This window comes from Lichenostomus cassidix, chromosome 1 (genome assembly GCF_008360975.1).
Source record: "Lichenostomus cassidix isolate B80296 chromosome 1, HeHo_3.0, whole genome shotgun sequence".
NCBI classification, from domain to species: domain Eukaryota; kingdom Metazoa; phylum Chordata; class Aves; order Passeriformes; family Meliphagidae; genus Lichenostomus; species Lichenostomus cassidix.
The window spans coordinates 99,898,231-99,916,232 of NC_139479.1; the positions used below are offsets into that span (position 1 = coordinate 99,898,231).

General features: G+C 44.6%; 1 protein-coding gene across 4 annotated transcripts in view; it reads left to right on the forward strand.

The window, feature by feature from the left end:
• The window catches only part of MAP6 (microtubule associated protein 6), a 48,120-nt gene that overhangs the window by 28,255 nt on the left and 1,863 nt on the right, over positions 1-18,002 (forward strand). The window contains exons 2-4 of one of the 4 annotated variants that reach the window (XM_085074499.1): positions 6,866-7,079; positions 9,004-15,927; positions 17,326-17,719. In XM_085074499.1, the coding sequence (XP_084930625.1) occupies positions 6,866-7,079; positions 9,004-9,204 (415 nt within the window). In that variant the 3' untranslated portion in view covers positions 9,205-15,927; positions 17,326-17,719. Of the gene's footprint in view, positions 1-6,865; positions 7,080-9,003; positions 17,720-18,002 lie in introns of all 4 variants that reach the window. The other 3 variants (XM_085074489.1, XM_085074506.1, XM_085074482.1) reach the window with 3 other exon arrangements.

Here is an 18,002-nt window from a genome sequence, read left to right on the forward strand (position 1 = left end):
CATTTCAGGTCAGCACTGGGTTGCCTGTTGATTCTAATTATTCTTTGTAATGCTGGGACCAGAACTAGGCAGAAAATTAGGAGACGTAATTTGCTGCTCTTTCAGATTAACCCTCCATTTCATGCCAAGAAAGCAGTTCTTAAAATCTTCCTCAGCAAAATTAAGGGCAATGAAAATGCCTTAGATAAAGAATTTCAGAGCTGAACTAAGCTGTGCCTGTTGCTTATATCCAGACGGGAGCTGGTCCATGGCTCGTCCTTGCTGCCTGAGCAAAGGTTTAAGTGAGTTGTGAGACTGACCTCTTTTAGGATAGGTTCCAGCACATTTCTTGAATATTTTGAGAGCTAATTTGGTGTGCAGAATTCTATGAAGGTCCAGACATGTTGTTCTGAAAATAGGGGGAAAATAACATTTTCAGGGCTTGTTTCAGATGGCAGAAGGAATTTGTAATTTTTAGGCACCTTCCCCACAAATTGGCCTTGGAATGTTAAACAATAATGAGGAAAGTCTCAGAATGACAGGATCTTTCTCCAAACCAGCATAAATTTCAGTGTTACTGGAGCAACCAATGTGGTACCTTAGAGTACAGGTAATTTTACTATTACTAGAATAAAAAACAACAAAAAAACCCATCACCTCTTAAAGCTGCTAATTTTTCTCTCACTTCTTTGCTGCATATAAGAAGGATTTAAATATATAACACAACATCTCTGAGTGACATATCCTGGAGAATCAGGCCAGCTCCAGATTATAGAAACACAGAATGGTTTGGGTTGGAAAGGACTTTAAAGACCATCCAGTTCCAACCTCCTGCCATGGGCAGGGATACCTTCCACTAGACCAGGTTGCTCCAAGTCCTGTCCAGCTTGGCCTTGGACATTTCTAGGGATGGGACATTGCACAGGAAGTACAGTGTGACTGCCTTAAGAAGGTGTAGCTGTGCCATGCACTGTTTGGACAACATGAAGTTGTGGTGACATCAAACAGTATCAGACAGACATTTGATTGAGAGTCACCAGACCTGGAAGGGGGATTTATGTCACCTTCCTGAGAGATCCCCTTCATCCCCAAAACCAATTGAGATGCAGACCTCAAGCAGGGCACCTGTCTCCTCATCCGTAGTTTGCATTAGGAAATTCCCTGTGCCTGACACTCAAACATGGTGATGCAGGTTGCAAAGTCACTAGCACACTCTTGGCTGCAATTTTGGCCCATTGTAACTAACGCTTTTCTAAGCAGTTTTTGGGTTGGATTCAGGAGCTGGCATATTCCAAGGGCACTTCCCAGCAGGTTGTTTTCCCTTACTCATCTGTAGTGGAGATGGAGAGACTTAGGAATTAGATCTAATTAACCATGTTGAGTTTCTGGGCACTGATGCAATCAGAAGATAATAGACTGTGCCTAGTCTAGTAACATTTAAAGTTTATGTGTTGCCTGAATATCATAAATAGGCTCTGAGGCCAGCCTCTTGTACCAGCTGCAGCTCTAGTAAATGTTCGGAGATCTTCTCTCCTTCTTCTGTCTCTGAGTGCTCTGGATGGCAGATGTGGAGAGCTGGACACACCGGGTGTTTCAGTGGTCTAGTGGGAAGTGTCCCTGCCCATGGCAGGGCAGTTGGAATAAGATGACCTTTAAAGGTCATTTTCAACTCAAACCAGTCTGATTCTGTGGACATGGTCACAATGGGGAGTAATTGGTTTATCCTGAGTGCAAGTAGAGCTCCATATGAACGTGGGCCATGCTCTCTCTGAAGTGACTGTAGTGTAATAGCTTATGTCAAATCATGCACATTTGCCTGAAAAGGATTTAGAGTATAACCACAGAGTCACAGAATGGTTGGGGTTGTAGAAGACCTTTAAAGGTCATTTTATTCCAATGTCTCTGCCATGGGCAGGGACACCTTCCACTAGAGCAGGTTGCTTTAAGCACCATTCAACCTGGTCTTGAATTCTTCCAGGCATGGGGCAGCCACAGCTTCTCTGGGCAACCTGTTATTTCTAGATGTGCACTGAATCCACGTGACATACTGGTATTTAGAATTTCTTTGTCAGTATCATATGATATTTCTAGATCAATAGCCTTCTATCCTCCATTTACGGAGGTTGTGGCTGAGCTATTCTAGAGCTGGTGGACACAATGCATCAGTGCACATCCACCTAAGAATGGCTGTTGGTCTATCCTTTGCCTGCAAAAGCTTATCTTGGGAGACCTAAAGTAGTCAAGGGTCAAGTCCGATCACCAAGAACAGTAGAGCTGAGTACTCACAGAATTGTTACATCTGCATTAAGACCAGCAAAGCAAGGATGGAGATGAGCAGTCTCATTTTTCAGTCAGATTGGACTAATTGTTGCATTAATAGCCCAGCTCTGTTGCAGAAATGCATTCCCTGACAGCCCACAGGCAGTAGAAGGCTTTTCTGTGCCTCTTCTGCAGATGTCATGGGGGCTTGGGGGAAAAGCCTGTCACTTCCTTCATGTTTATGTTTGCATAATACAGCTACTAATGAGGTTGCCTGGCACTATGGTAACAAATACAGTGACACTGCTTCAGAGCTCACTTCTATATAAACTAGCATTTTATGAGCAGCAAAATGAATAAATTCCATTTTGTGTTCCACCTTCAAAATCCAGTCCCTAATCCACAGTGCAACAGCCTCCATCCTTTGTCTCTAGTTCTGTAGATGCAACCTGTGCTTGATTTGCTGGTTGACCTGGTGATATGTGGGGGCTGGTTTTCCAGCTGTCCTGAGAATGAGTGAGAAGTACGAATTTTACTTCTTTTCCTCAGCTGCAGAACACTCTTTGGATGTTCCCTATGTGCCCATTCACTGATTTTGAGGAAAGGTACTGTGATTTTCACCTTTGAGATTTCTACTTCTGCCACAAATAAAATAGGAAATACCTAATGGGTTCTGAAGTTGCTGGGAAAGAAATCTGATAGACAGATAGATATGGGCAGAAAGAATTAGTTCTCCATTTTATTTATTTCCATATATTGAAAATATGTAGTCTACTTTGGAACAAAATTGGGTCCTAGGAAGAAATCTCTTATCTTCTGAGGAGTTCAGGATGAACTTTGAGTTTGTCATTCTGTCACGGTTTGAGACAATTTAAAGGAGAACACTCTGGAATAGGTTGTCTCCCTCTATAGGTTCAAACAATCCCTTGCCACCAATAAGTAATGTGTGAGTAGATAACTGAAAAAATAACGATATACTAACAAGAAGAACAGAAACAGGTGAAAATAACAGTAAATAACTTCTAGATACAAAATTGGTAAATCTCAGGATCTCCCCAAGAACAAAAAGAGAGTCAAAAATGCCAGGGACACATACAAACACACTCACACTCTCACACACACACACACACACACACACACACGCCAAGATGGCGCTCCACTGCCAAGTGTATGGTCTTGGGATAAATATAATACCGGCTGTTTTCAAATATTAAAATGGATGCTATGTATATAATTTTAATTTTTACAAAGGTAGTCTTGCTGTGAAAATATAGTTGTGTAATGATGACTAATGTCCTTCTTTTTGTTGGTAGCTAAGCTTAGACGTAGTAGTGAAATATCTGAAATAGTTATGTTAGAATACTTGAACTGGCTGCTTGACTAGGTAACAACCAACAAACACTGACATTTCAACTATCAGCACCTGTTGTCTGCAGAAACTACAATCTGGGAGTCATAACAGGACTAATTAAAACCACAACCAAGAGGATGGCACATGCTCTGAGGAGGCGTATCCAAGGAGGAGCTAGGCTAAACAGTTCCTGGAACATGCAAACTAGTTTGGGGAAAAGTTTGAATATGCATAATTGTTTATGATTATGCATTAGGGTGAAGGGTATGTAAAGAGTGTCTCTGTCAATACTAGGTGTGCTTTTTGGCTGAATGCCAAGCACCCAGCACTGTACTTAAGCTTTATCTCTGACCCCTATGGTCTTTTATGGAGAGTGAATCTCATTTTTCACAGTCTGAAGGATGAAGGTCTGAAAAACACACTTCACTCTCCTGTTGAAATTTAAAGGGTTTAATAAAAGACAATAGGGGACACCAATAAAGCAAAGAAACAGTGCTGGGCGCTTGGCTCCAAGCCAAGAAGCACACCTGCCAGTGAGGGAGTCGTCTTAAATACTCTTTGTATTGCATCAGCCTTATGCATATTCAAACTTTTCTCAAAACTGCTTTGCATGTTCCAAGAACTATTTTACATGGCTCCTCCTTGGTTCCGCCTTTTTAGAGCATGTGCTTTTTCATCTGTGGTTTCTTCCAGTCTTGGTTATCGCCTCCCAGTTTGGGCTTGGTTCAGTAGTTCTTGCATCTGGTTACAGGCTGATAATCAGGTATCAGTGGCAGGTCTTCTTTTTTGGTGTTATCCAGTCAAGCAGGTGGTGTGGTTAGTAAAAAAGTTCTTTAAACTACTTTTATTAGTTTTCATTATAATATTGAAATCATAACAGAAATTAAAACATTGGTTATATTACCTCTATCTTTATGACAAGACTCCTTCTGTAAAAAGAATAAAACCATACACACAATGGATATCTGCGAAAAGCCAACACTATATTAGGATATATTTATAACAAAGGGAAAGATTGTGTCAGTCTTCCCCCCATGCCCCAGCTCTGTCTCCCTGACAACTAGAGCTCCAACTGGTATTCTCTGGATCAAGGGGGTAGAACTTGTGGAAGGGCTTTGCCTTCCGTGCAGCAAGAGACAACAGGGCTGGCAAGGCAAGGTGGCTGGGCTGGGACAACTCATGTTCATCTGTCCTCAGTCAGGACAACACATGACCTTTTGCAGCCTAGCATCCCTGCCTAAGCATCCTAGGATGATGTGCACACGTCCATACTTAAGCTTTCCTGATCCTCTGGACTCAGTCCAGCTGCTTATCTTCCTAACAGTAAAAGCTGAATATCGTCATTCTCATTTGTCAAATTTGGCTGAAGCTGATTAAGATGTTCAAAAGTATTATGGGAAGGGATGGACTGCCAACGCTCTTACGCAGAGTTCATTTCCCTAGTGTTGGGGGTTAGATTTTCTTTCTTTTTCTTTAGGGAATTTTCCTCCCGTTTGTTGTCATAGAGATAGTGAATGGACGTTGATTTGAAAGACTAAAGATGAAGTCAGGGCCTTGGCATACCATTTGAATGGTTCTGGGGGAGGGGGAGAAGCAGTGTGGTGTTCGGCAGTGTCTTAGCTGGGGGTGATTCAATCTTTTCCCGGCTTGGAGGGCAGACGGTGGTGGGTTTTGGTGCTGGTCTCTAGCTCAGGGCACTTCCTGCTACTGCTGAGTCTTCCTTGCCATTTCTCCTTGCCGTTGGTGCGCCACTGCTCACAGGAGCGACCATTGGACTGGGACTTTTCGACACCGGCCCTTTCTGGGAGAGAGATCCTCACCATCTGCATGGGTGCCTAAGGGGAAACACGTGCCCCCACCTCCTCCCTCTCTCCGGAGGCAGCACCTCCCGGCTGCTTACTGGAGCCTCGGCTGCTGCCTCAATCGCCAGGACAACCTCAGCACACGTGAGAGCGAGGGGAAAACCAAAATACCTCCACCCTCTGCCTTCTCTCCCTGAGGCCGCTATAACCTCCTAGGGAGGCTCAGAGCTTTCATCAGTTGCCCTCTGAAGCCGCCTGAGCCAACAGCGCCCCCTGCAGTTATAATAGCAAGGAGGGAGAGGGGTAATCTTTTCCATTCCAGGAAGTTTTCCACATTCCTTGGCAGACACCTGTCTTTTAAACCATAACACCTAGTAGTAATCCAGGCTGAAAATGAGTACTGCAACCCAAAGTGGTTAAGTGGAACAAGCAGGAGGGGCAGGGTCTGCAACTTAAGAGGTCCCAATGCCTCAGAAGTTCTGAAATTTAAACAAGAGCATGGAGCAACCTGGTCTAGTGGAAGGTGTCTCTGCCCATGGAAAGGGGTTGGAACGAGATGAGCTTTAAGGTCCTGGCCAACTCAAACCATTCTGCAATTCTGTGATTTCCAAGGAAAATTCACCCCTTTGCAGAGAGCTTGTATCAGCACTGTTAGGATAGATCCTGGCTTGCATTGGAGTTTTAAGGATCTAAACATTGCCTTGGTCTATGTCTCACCACAACCCCCATAAGGTAGCAATGCATTTAGGGTTTCTCCTTCCCCATTCTCAGGTGAATGGTGATTTTTAGAGAGAAATTTAAATGGTTTGCTTCAAACTTGGAAAGCTGTTGGTGTTGTATTGGGAAGAACTACAAAAAGCAAGAGAAGGAGGCTGTGGATGGGAACCAGAATGTGTGCAGCAGACACTGATCCACACCTTCAACTGTGTTTGGGTTTTTTCTTCCAAAAGTTGCACCTCTATCCAAAGGAAATTAAAGATGGTGTTATTTTTTCCCTGTAATTAAGGAATCCTCCATCAGTTAATAAAGGGAAGCCATAGTTCACGATATACCTAATAAAGTGTGCATTTCCTGCTCGGCTTGAGTTTACTTCTAAAGCAGTTTTATGTTAATTAGTTATCTGTTAGTCTTAATTATTTATCTGTTATTATGGAATTAACAAAACTGTTCTGCCTAATTTGGTGCAATATAGATAGAATCATACAATTCTCTACTTACAGGCATGGCTAAGGCATGTCCAGGACTGGCTGATTTTAATAGACCACATTTCATTTGAATTTCTCATTATTTTTCAGCATGTTTTGGATGAGGTAAAAAATGAGCTGTTGCAAGCCAGTTTCTATGTAAACCTGACTGGATGAAGGCAAAATCTTTTCCACCTAGACTTTGTTGAGCAATGCAGGATTCAATTCCCATGTTATCATTGTTCTGCTGTTGGTTTAATTCCTGAACCCTTTTCCTTTTTGATATTCAGAAATGAGTTCAGACCCTGGATAGATGTCAAGCCAGTGAAAGCGATAAAAGCAAAGCCCCAGTACAAGCCCCCAGAGGAGAAAATGACCCATGAAACCAGTTACAGTGCTCAGTTCAAGGGGGAAACCAGTAAGCCTTCTCCAGCTGATAACAAATACCTGGAACGCAGAAGGATACGCACTCTCTACAGCGAACCCTACAAAGAACCTCTAAAGGTAAGAAACACGGTAGAAGGGACCCAGGGCCATCACTGCGCCTGGTGGGACATGTCCAACACAGTAAGTCTGGGCTGAACACTGCCTGCTGTCACTCCTCTTATGTGGCATCCTTATTCCAACCAATAGGTGCATCTCAGGATCCACCTCAGAGATAGTGGTGAATAAAAGACTAAACATGTCCTGGCCATGTGCACTGCCAGCCCAGAAAGCCAGCGGGTTAGTGAGTTGATCCCACAGCATGGGCAGGGAGGTCAGGGAGGGGATTCTGCCCATCTGTTTTCTGCTGCTCCTCTGCTCCATGAGACTGCACCTGCAGTGCTGTCTCCAGCTCTGGGGTCCTTAGCACAGGAGGGACATGGATCTCTTGGATAGAGTACAGAGAAGGCCATGGAGATGCTCCAGGAGATGGAGCACTTCTGTTATGGAGACAGGCTGGGAGAGCTGGGGATGTTCAGACTGGACAAGAGAAGGTTCCAGCGAGACCTTAGAGCCCTTGTCAGTGCCTAAAGGGGCTCCAGGAGAGCTGGAGAGGAACTTTGGTCACGGGCCTGGAGGGACAGGACAAAGGAGAGTGGCTTCCACTGCCAGAGGGCAGCATTAGAAGGGATATTGGGAAGAAATTCTTGGCTGTGATGATGGTGAGGCCCTGGCACAGGTTGCCCAAAGAAGCTGTGGCTGCCCCATGCCTGGAAGTGTCTAAGGCCAGGTTTGAGGGTGCTTGGAGCAACCTGGCTTAGTGGAAGGTGTCCATGCCCATGGCCGGGGATGGGAATGAGATGGCCTTTATTCTTCCAACCCAAGATATTCTATTTGTGGGCTCTAGGACAGCTTGAGGCATTTTGGAGACAATAGTGCCCTAGGTCAAATTGTAAAGAAGTGAGAGTAGGGCCCAGATTAACAGGTTTTTCTGCTGTCATTTCCTATGTGACTATCCAGGCATCTTTTTTCCTCTAAAACTATAGGAGCCCCACACTACATTTTATGCCAGAAGCAACATGGTAAGGGCCAGGTCTTCATCTGCTTTTAAATCAGAGCAGTCCACAGGTTTTAACAGTATGCATATCTGGCTTTGATCAGTTCGCAAACATGTGTTGAGAAGGGCCTGAGCTGAAATGTCTTCCAGCCGTGTTTTCTAGGAGCAGTACAGGATCTGCATGTAAAAGGAGTCAGTCTGTGAAGTTTTAAACCCAGGACCATAAGTCATTCCCCGAGTTGATGAGTGCCTAGATCTGTGAGGTCTAAGAGGGATGGCAGGGCAAGAAGGTAGGAGCTGAAGGCTTCTATTCCCCTTTAATTTTGATAGCTGTCTTTCCTATTTTGGGGGTATAGAAACAAGACACTATTGTGGAATTTTCTCATGTGCCAATCAGTGTTCTGCACCTCAGGTATCCCAAAGTAATTTTCCTCCATTTTGGGAATCTGTTAAGGACAAATATGCAGAGGAGCTCCCTCCTGCAAGAAAGATGGAGACTTACAGCAGCCTCTTTGTCCTGAGTATAATTTCTCTGATTCCAGTCCAGAGAGAGACAATGCTCTATGGGTTTACAAAACCCCTCCTGAAGTCAGAGAAAGACGCAGAAACTGATAAAACTACTGATAATATTATCTCTCCTACTCACCCTGCTCTATCCGGATGTGGATACAATGGGCTCTGCTAGCTCCAGGTGCACTGTGGCTTTATGGCATCCTGAGAGGAGCTGGCCATTTGCAACTCAGCATAACGCCAGCTGTTCCCCTGCCTTTGTGACAGGGCAGAGCTGAGCAGATAAGTAACATTTGTGCTGTTTCAGATCTAAATCCTGTTTTCCACCTGTCCTTGTGTCTCTCCTTCTTTCTCTCTCTCTCTCTCTCTCTCTCTCTCTCTCTCTCTCTCTCTTTCTCCATCTCTGTGTTGTCATTTTGCCTGTCGCCCTCCATGCAGGTGGAAAAGCCTAGCATAAGGCCTTCCAAACCAAAAAAGACCACTGCAAGCCATAAACCCCTGAAAAAGGCCAAAGACAAGCAGATTGCATCTGGCCGGGCTGCCAAGAAAAAGAGCACCGAGACCTCCAACACTGCAAAGCCAGAGGATAAGGAGAAAAGTAAAGAGATGAACAATAAACTGGCTGAGGCAAAAGAGTAAATGTCACTGCATTTTCCTTAATTTCTTTTTTTTCTTTTCTTGCTTTCTTCCTTCCTTTTTTTTTCTCCTTGATTAAATAAAGGCCACAAAATTAATTAGAAGCTTCTAATCTGCTTTTTGTTCTGATTGTACTAGAAGCTTTTCTGTTTTATTTCCAAGGAGGATTAGGAAATCCTTGTTTCTGAGGTCAGGGTGTTCTGCTTTGCCCGTACAACACAGCTCTGCACAGAGTGAGGGATGTGGGAATGCGCAAGCCTAAGACATGCCTAAGACATGACGGTGATGAATCAACAGTGATTACATCCAACAGCTTGTCCCTTTCCTCAGGCTTGGTTCTTCAGTGCTTTGACAGCATGGAAGTGCCAGTTGAGTCATGGAGGGGCTGTGCTCTCATCCCATGAGGCCCTTTTGAGTTGGCCATTGTTGTGTCATCTCCCCCTGGTGTCAGCAGGTAAAGGGTTTTAAAGGCAGAGAGCATCAAGTTCATTCATGGTGCCGTGGATCTCCTGTAAATCCACCACCATCAGTGGTGTGGTCAAGAGCAATTTCCTCTGGTGACACTGATGGAAATTCTGCTCCAAGAAGCAACAGGAAAGGAGATCCCATGGAAATTAAGGGCCAAATCCTCCACAACGGTAGCTGGGAGTAGGTCCAGCTGCATCAAGGCAACTTCACTCATCAACACCACTTGAAGTCCTTGATTTAAAAAAAAAAAAATTAATGAGGGAAGGTGCAGTGAACAGTGAAGACTATCCAAACACATGGCAGGTTAGACTAGGTTATCAGCAGGTTGTTCTTCCCTATTATTTCCCCTAGGTTATGGATCTTTTTAATTATTCCTGTTTTGTTTTGAATCTTGATCTGCTTTCTTCACTTCTGGAGTGCCAATAGACAGAGCTAGGTTTCAGAAAGCGGTTTAGTTTGCAGGCATGACCTTGCAAGGGGGTAGAAAGTAATGTGTCACCAAGGTTGGCTGGAGCTGTCAGCCCCCATTGTGTTGATTCTTCCAGCTGTTTACATTTGTGTTGGCCCATGAGCAACCCAAGAGGGCCACAAAAAAGTTGCTGGGATCCCTAGAATCACTCCAGACAAGATCTCAGGGTATCAATCCTATTTACTGTGCTCTTACTCTAGGAAATGCCCACAACCAGTTTGGAAGCCCTAAACACAGCAGGACCATTTGTCAGCAAGTATGAACTGGCCCAACAGGCTAGCATTGCATGCCACAGAATCTGGGTCATTGGATCAGTGGGGGAGTTGTGGTCCCAATCCAAATTAATGTGCCTAACTTCTGGATTGGGTCCTCAATACATAAGGATTAATCTTCATCCCACCTAACTGAGTTGTTAGACGCTTCCTTAGCAGAGTGGCTGCAAGATGCAGGGTTCTTGTTACTTATTTTTGCAGCTCCAAAACGCCTCTCCTAATGTGAAGTCCAACTCAAAATTTCCAGAGGACAGTTGGGAAGCATAAAGACAGAGATGGGAAGTAGGGTATGGAGATGGTGTGTTGCTGTAGAGGTGGTGGAATGAGGAAAGTTACTGCTAGGGGTATTATAGAGATGTGAAACTATCTAGCAGAAAAATGGATGTGTTGGGAGGGTAAGGAGGCCTGGTTTTGGGGTTTCATCCTATTAGAATTGGGTCTTTTGGAAACATAAATGAGCGGTGGGCTACAAGGTTGAGTGAAAGTTTCCAAAGAGGAGGAAAGCTCTGTGATTTACAAATAGTGATATTTGCTGGCCTTAGTAATGAATAAATGCCAAGTTCAGTGTATCATGTGATGTGTCCTGTTTGCCTTGCGCTAACAGCCTAAACCTTTGAGTATCAGTAAGTGTAGTGTTCTGAATTCAATGGTGTAATTCCAAGCTTAGCTGTACTAGAACTGTGTGCTATGAGCTAGTCAGGTTGTGTATGTGGAAAATATATATTCATATATAGAAATATATATATATATTTAAATCTCTGCTGTTTAGGAGGAAACCACGGAAAATCCTCCAGGAAGTAAAACTGTGGAAATATTTGTGAATGTAGTGCTTTTTTTTTTTTTTTTTTAATGTGCATGTCTCATGGAGATGCTGACCTGTCCATATTGATCATTGCTTTTCTGAGTGCTCAGAAGGCCCTGCAGAGCTGCTCAACTCCAGAGCAGCTCGGCACAAGGCCTGTGTTGAGCTGGCGGAGAGGCATGCTGCTCACAGCTCTTCCTATCTGTCATAAGGGACAACTATGCAGAGAAGATGAGCTCCCAAGACTTGGTGTGATTCCTTGGCTTTTAAGATGCTTCGTGCATGAGCTGTGAAGTTAATATGTCACAGCAGGCAGAACACATCAGGAAGGCACTAGACAGTTCAAATACTCGAAAGCTCAACACACCAATCTTACATAAGGACAGACCATGCAACACAATTCTCCCTATTATTTTTCAGTCTTAAGTTTCACATTTAAGGGCACACCATACTTGCCACCGTTTCACGTGGAATTCAATGGGAATTTAGCCCTTGACTTCAAGGTGAACTAAATTTTGCTCTAGGAACATCGCTAAGATGCTCAGACCACCTAATCCAAGCGTCTCCATGGCTCTGTATGAACTGCTGATCATCTAACAGCTTTGGGATGGTTTCTTCTCAGTGAAGAGCATCCATCACAGTGTTTGAAACATACACAGTGAGTGGTCAGAATATGGCTTGTGTTTCCATAATACATGAAACTTTTTGGTGGCAGGGGGCTTGGAACTAGAAGATCTTTAAAGCCCCTTCCAACTCAAGCCATTCTTGTGGAATAAGTTCACTACAAAGTTAGGTATGAAGGGTTAGCCCGTGTTTTTAATTCCCACTCTAGTGAAAGAACTTTGCAAGGGCCATTGAGCTGCCTATTTTTGACTCTTCTCTTTGGGTGGGATGAATGGTCCTTGAAAAGTTTTCTTTGCAGAAAGAGCCTGGGAGACTGGTAGGGCCTGGATACCTCCCTCTCAGACAGCAACAACATAGGGATAGAAGTCCTGGCTTGTGCTCCATGTGCTCCAGATCCTCAGCATGAATCCAAGCACCCCCATATATCCAAGCACACAGGCTGGCACTGTACTGAATGCCGGGAACTGCAGCAGAGGCAAGCCTCAGGGTGAAATCCTGCATTGCTCTACCTTCCACAAATTCTATGCTCATCCAACCCACTCAGGTTTATCAGAAAGGAGACCAAATCTCTGCTGTTTCAAGTTCACTTTGGGCTCTGAGCTTGTCAATCCCACTGGGAAACAGTGCTCTGCTGTTCTGTGTTTCAAGCTACCACAATGCCGATTGTGTTCCACTGCTGATTTGTAATATGTTTTGCTTTCCTTGTTAGAAAGAAAAAAAAATGTTTTGCTTCTCACCCTGTGAGAGTTCCTGTGCTGTCTATTGCTTGCTTTTGCATTTTCACTGTATTGTACTGTTACTCCTTTCTGCAAAATGGTGCTAATTGCTGACTGAGCTTCTGTTTTCTGACTGACTGCTTTGCACACCAATCACCTGCTTCTTCATTCATGGTGCACCTGGTGCCAAAACCTGGCACCCATGAATTCCACAAACTCTCTCCTCTTGAAAGCAGATAGGAAGTGTCTAATTAATATTTTGTGGCCTGGGTTTGGTTGCATTATCCAAATTGTCTCTTGTAAACATGTTAAGCACACCTCCTTGTGGTGCTTTTTCATTGTTGATATTCTGATGAAAGTCACACACACACACACACACACACTAATGTATAGCCAATTGATTGTGACGTGCTTGTGATCTTTGCTTGTTCAAAGGGTTCTTTTTCCAATGGTAAATAAATGCTAAAGACGAATACCACCTCCTTGATCTTGTTTTCTCAATCAGAAGCACAGCTGAGTGAAAGAAATGCCTATCCAACCGAAATGAGGCTTGTGTTGCTTAGAGTTGCCACTTTCGTGCCTGCTGTAGTTGGCTGTGTTGGCACAGTCTAGCTCTCTTTAGGTAGCTGCTAACCTCAAACCAATCTGGCATGAGCACTAAGCATTTGCAAATGCAAAGATGGACAGTGAAGTCGTGGATGTAGCAAGTTTGCTTTTATTTTCTATATAAAATATCTTTGAGTAGAGGGTCCATATAGTGGGAGCCCTACTGTGTCTTGCTCATGTCCACCTTGTACTCACTCAGAGAGCAGAGACCAAACCCCATTGAGAGCTGGAGGTAGGTGATGAGTATTTTCCAGCGTTAATTACACATTTTTCAACTGCCTACAGCTTTTGTTTTCTCCCTAAACCAAACCTGAACAACCTGGTCTCCTGGAAGGTGCCCCTGCCCATGGCAGGGGTTTGGAACTAATCGAGCTTTAAGGTCCCTTCCAGCCCAAGCCTTCTATTATTCTGTGAAAAACACTTGAAAGGCCAATGAGAGGAGTCAAGGGGCTATGAATCCTCTTTGAAAGGAGGTGGCAAGTTCTCAGCTTGAGCACTTTCAGTGTTCTGCAAGCCAAGCCACTTGAACAAGTGCTTGGCAGAATCTGTAGAAGTGTAAAGCAATGATTTTATATTAATGAAAGCAGTGGCCATCTAGAGTAAATGATGCTTGAGAAGAAAGCAGGACTAAGGGCACAATTTTATTTCAAATTGTGAACCCTAATCTTAGCTTAATCTGTTTTTTCTTTTAATTAACCTTCAATTCCAATTTTTAATCATGTTTTCTCTTTTAATGGATATCCCTACCAACCTGAAGAAAATTAGTTTATTTTTCAGCAACCTGGTCTAGTGGAAGGTGTCTCTGCCCATGGTAGGGGGTTTGGAACTAGATGGTCTTTAAGGTCCCTTCCAATCCAAGTCATTCCATAATTCTATGATTTTGAAGTCTCTCCTCTACCATAACTCTGTTGATGTCCATGGACCACCAAACTTTTTCTGCCTTCCTGTTGCTAAGGGTGCTATTCCTCATCCCTGCTGGGTTTACAGATCAGTTTCTGAATTTATTCCATCTGTGACCACATGCTAATAACAGTGCTGCTTTCGGGCGTCCATTGTATGACCCTGCCTTCCCTCTCCCTTCCCCATCAGCTTTATCCATTCATCAGTCATACCTGCCTATGGTCTTTGGAGTGTTTCAGCTGGGCTATACGTCACAGGATTTATCATTTCACTTTCTACAGCTGGTATTGGAGAAAATGCTAATTTTTAAAAGATTGGTTGTTATTGGGGCTTATCTGTGACAATCCATGATGGGCAACAAAGTGCTTCTCCCATGACACAAGGGTATGGAGTCCTTTCCATGCTGCAGTCTGGATAGGTAACGTATCAGCTGCCGTGAAGCTGCCTAAAGCATGCCTTTGCTGCCCTGTTGTTCTCTGACCTCATTCAGCATTGCAAAGCCCAAACGCAGAAAGGGGTTGGATGTATTTGAAGGGGACGGTAGGACAGTACTGGACTGTGGAACGCCTGGACTCACTGGTCTTTAACCATCTTTGTCTGAGCCCACTGCTGCTGACTGACTCCTTAATCTTCACCAAGTCATTACTGACTGACACTGCCCACCTCTTTCCAAGGGCTGTACTGGAGGGCTTCACTGAAAATTAAGTGCTTCGTCTTACAAGAGCATTTAGTGTGGAGATGTGGAGGCACTGGCTGGAGGTGAAATAGTCTAATTGTCAGTGTTGGTGTCTCCGTGAAGGGACTAGGAGGGGAGACAATAAGCTGAATTTTTAGAGTCGAGTCTGCTTTTCAAATACTTAATAACAGCATCTTAGAGGTCTTTTCCAACCTAAATAATTCTGTGATCCGAGAATAGCTTTGCGGAGATGTCGCTCTGACTGCCACAAGCAGCCTCATGAGGAGTTGCCTCCATGCTTCCAATTTTAATTGCTTTAAAATAAATTATGTCCACACATCTGGGATCCTTGTGCATGGGTGGATGAAGAAGTTCCTCCTTGATGCTCTCCATGCTTCCATTCCAGCTTGGGCACAGAACTGAGATTTATCAGTTTTGACACTTCCAAATCTCTGAGATCACTTTGAAAACCTCAGTTACCATTATTACATCCCTGACTGGTAAAAGGATGTTTCATGAGCTGACATGTCAGCCCTTATACAAATGCAGCCTCTCGTGTCATGATATTCTTTGGATTTAGGGTTTATTTAGAGATGTGCCAATGCAGGAGAGAAAGGGACTTTTAAAGAAAATGCTTCTGTCATAGCTTGTACTTCCCAACATCCAAGGAATAACAACCATCCCCAACAGTGACATCAGAGCAAGATGAGCCATACAGGAAGAAGAAATTCCCTAATATAAACATGATGATGTGGATGTGCTCAACTCTAAGAACAATATCTTTTCCACATTTGGAAAATATTGCAATGTTCAGACATGGGCTTCAGCTCTGCCTTGTTCCAGCAGTGTCATGGTAAGTTTGATCCAGTTTGGGAATTGGCATCTCACTTCCATTTGCTGTTATTCACCTGAACTTTCTGGGTTGGGAGCAATTCCACTAATGCCACTAGGTCTACTTCTAAGCTCAGGGGTGTGCGATGAGGGGAAACGGTTCTGAGTACTTCAGGACTGGTGGTCTGTCATGAACTCCGAATTGCTTGTAAACACTATTAATTTCTGTTGCAGGGTGTCTTGGGAACAACTCCCTAATCCTGACTGTCGTGTGGAGGACATGTGAGGCAAGCATAAAAGAAAATCCAGCCAGTGGATTGAAGGCATCTTTAAGCTTTCTAAAATGCCAACTTTCCCTTCAGGTAGTTTACTCAGTGGAAGCCAATGGCAAGGACCAGCCACCAGAAAAAACGATGGATGGGAGTAGTGGCAGATCTTAGTGATACATGAGAGCACTGAGGAATAACTGTGCACTCAATGTGTTCAGTGGTGTGAGAGATGGGAAGGGGAAAGCATTTTTGAACCCTCCTTGTTGTCCTCTACGCACCCCAAACTAGCCTGTGGAATGCCACAACCCCAAGCCCCCAAAGAGCTAGATCTTTGCATATCTTCTTGGAGAGACTGGTGTGTCCTGGCTAGCTCTGAGAGAGGTCTGGAGAGCTGGGTTGCAGCAAAGGGTGAGGAGCACCCTGCATGGCACATGGTGGAAGGGATCTCACCACATAATGAGTGGCAGGTGGGTCTATTCCCCTCAGTTAAACAGCACCCATGAGCACTTGATGGTTCCAGTACCAGATGGTCAAGGTAGGGAAATGCCAAGAGTAGCCCCTGGCCACTGGACTGATCTGCTCCTTGGCCTGGTTCATGATTTAGTACCCAACTGAAGACATGTTCAGCATGGACATGTTTGGACCCAAGAGATTTGCCCCAAGAAGCTGTGGCTGCCCCATCCCTGGAAGTGTTCAAGGTGAGGTTGAACTGGGGCTGGAGCAACCTGGTCTAGTAGAAGGTGTCCCTGTCCATAGCAAGATCCTTCCCACCCAAATAATTCTGTGATCTTGTGATTTATCAGCAGGGACATAGCCCCCCAAGGTACCTTGAATTTAATGAAACAGTGCTTTGGAGCTGCAGGACAATGGATGTCCTTGACCCCCTTGCTCCTGCTCCCTCCCCTCTCCCCAAGGTTTGTTGCTGATCAGAGTTCTCTGTCCTTGTTGGCTCCTCCCCTCTTAGCCTGCAATGCCCTCACCTCCCCACCTAACCCCATTTGACCACCACACCACCATTTCTTCTTGTCTTCAAAATCATTTTCCCTCCATCCTCTCTGCCAGCTTTTCTGTGTTTGTCCCACAGATGCTTCTCCAATCCCTTGCTTTTTCCCACCTCTCCCCATCCAGCACCTTTCCCTTCCACATCACAGTAAATACCCAGCTCCACCAAGCACTTTCTCCTACCCATCTTCCCCCAGTTATTGCCTCATGTCCTGTCTCTTGGACTGTAAGACTTTTTCTTTGCCTGTACTGTGTGATATCACTCACTACTTGGAATAAATCATACCTCACCTACCATCTGCCTCTTCTTTCTCCCTCCTTTCTTGGTGTAACTTACCTAGATGTGTCTGGAAGTGCACTGTGTGTCTGTCTTCATGACCAGTCAAACAGTCAGTCTTGCTTCCACAGCAATCTGAAGCAATCTTCTGTCTGTCTTTTGGGGTGACACTGCTTATGCTATTGTCCTCTGGTACCTTTTTTTTTTTACAGCCACAGGGACAGGCTTTGTTGTCAGTGTAGGAGCCTGGCACATTCAGAGCTGCAGGACCTTCTGTCCTTTGCCACTCTGGTGCATCTGATAAAGAAGTTGACCTTTGTCTAGCTTCCTGCAGAGATGTCCTGTGCTGCCAGGTGGCTCAACAAATGTAGCAGCTGAGGAGAATGAAGGAGAAATCTTGTAGCCCAGAGCAGAAGCAGCTGATGATAAAGGAACGACATTCCCCTGTAACAAGAAGCAGTGGGCAGAAGTATGTCAGTGGAAATCCAAGCACATGTATCTCTCAGGGGAAGCAGCAAAACTGGCTTAGCATGTTTCAGAGATTAATGCCCAGAGGGCTTCTTGTGGCTCAGAAGGTGCCCTGGACATCTGCTTCCTGCAACCCAGGTAAGGACTATACCTGCTCATGGTCCCTGTGAGTACAGCAAGGACTCAGTTGTGACTCAGTCTCAGGTGGCTCCTTGCTGCCTCTTTGTCCTAATTTATTACCTCAAAATGCTAGTTTGGTCTGTGCTGGCTGGAGCTGTTGGTGCACGTGGAGAAGATGTTTCTTCCCAGGTGCTCCATACAAACATGTAAAGTTGCAGGAGCACTTAGTTCCTCTATCCTTACAGTGACCCTCACTGCCTGTAGTATGGCACTAGCCTGCCAGAAATCCTGATCATGCTGA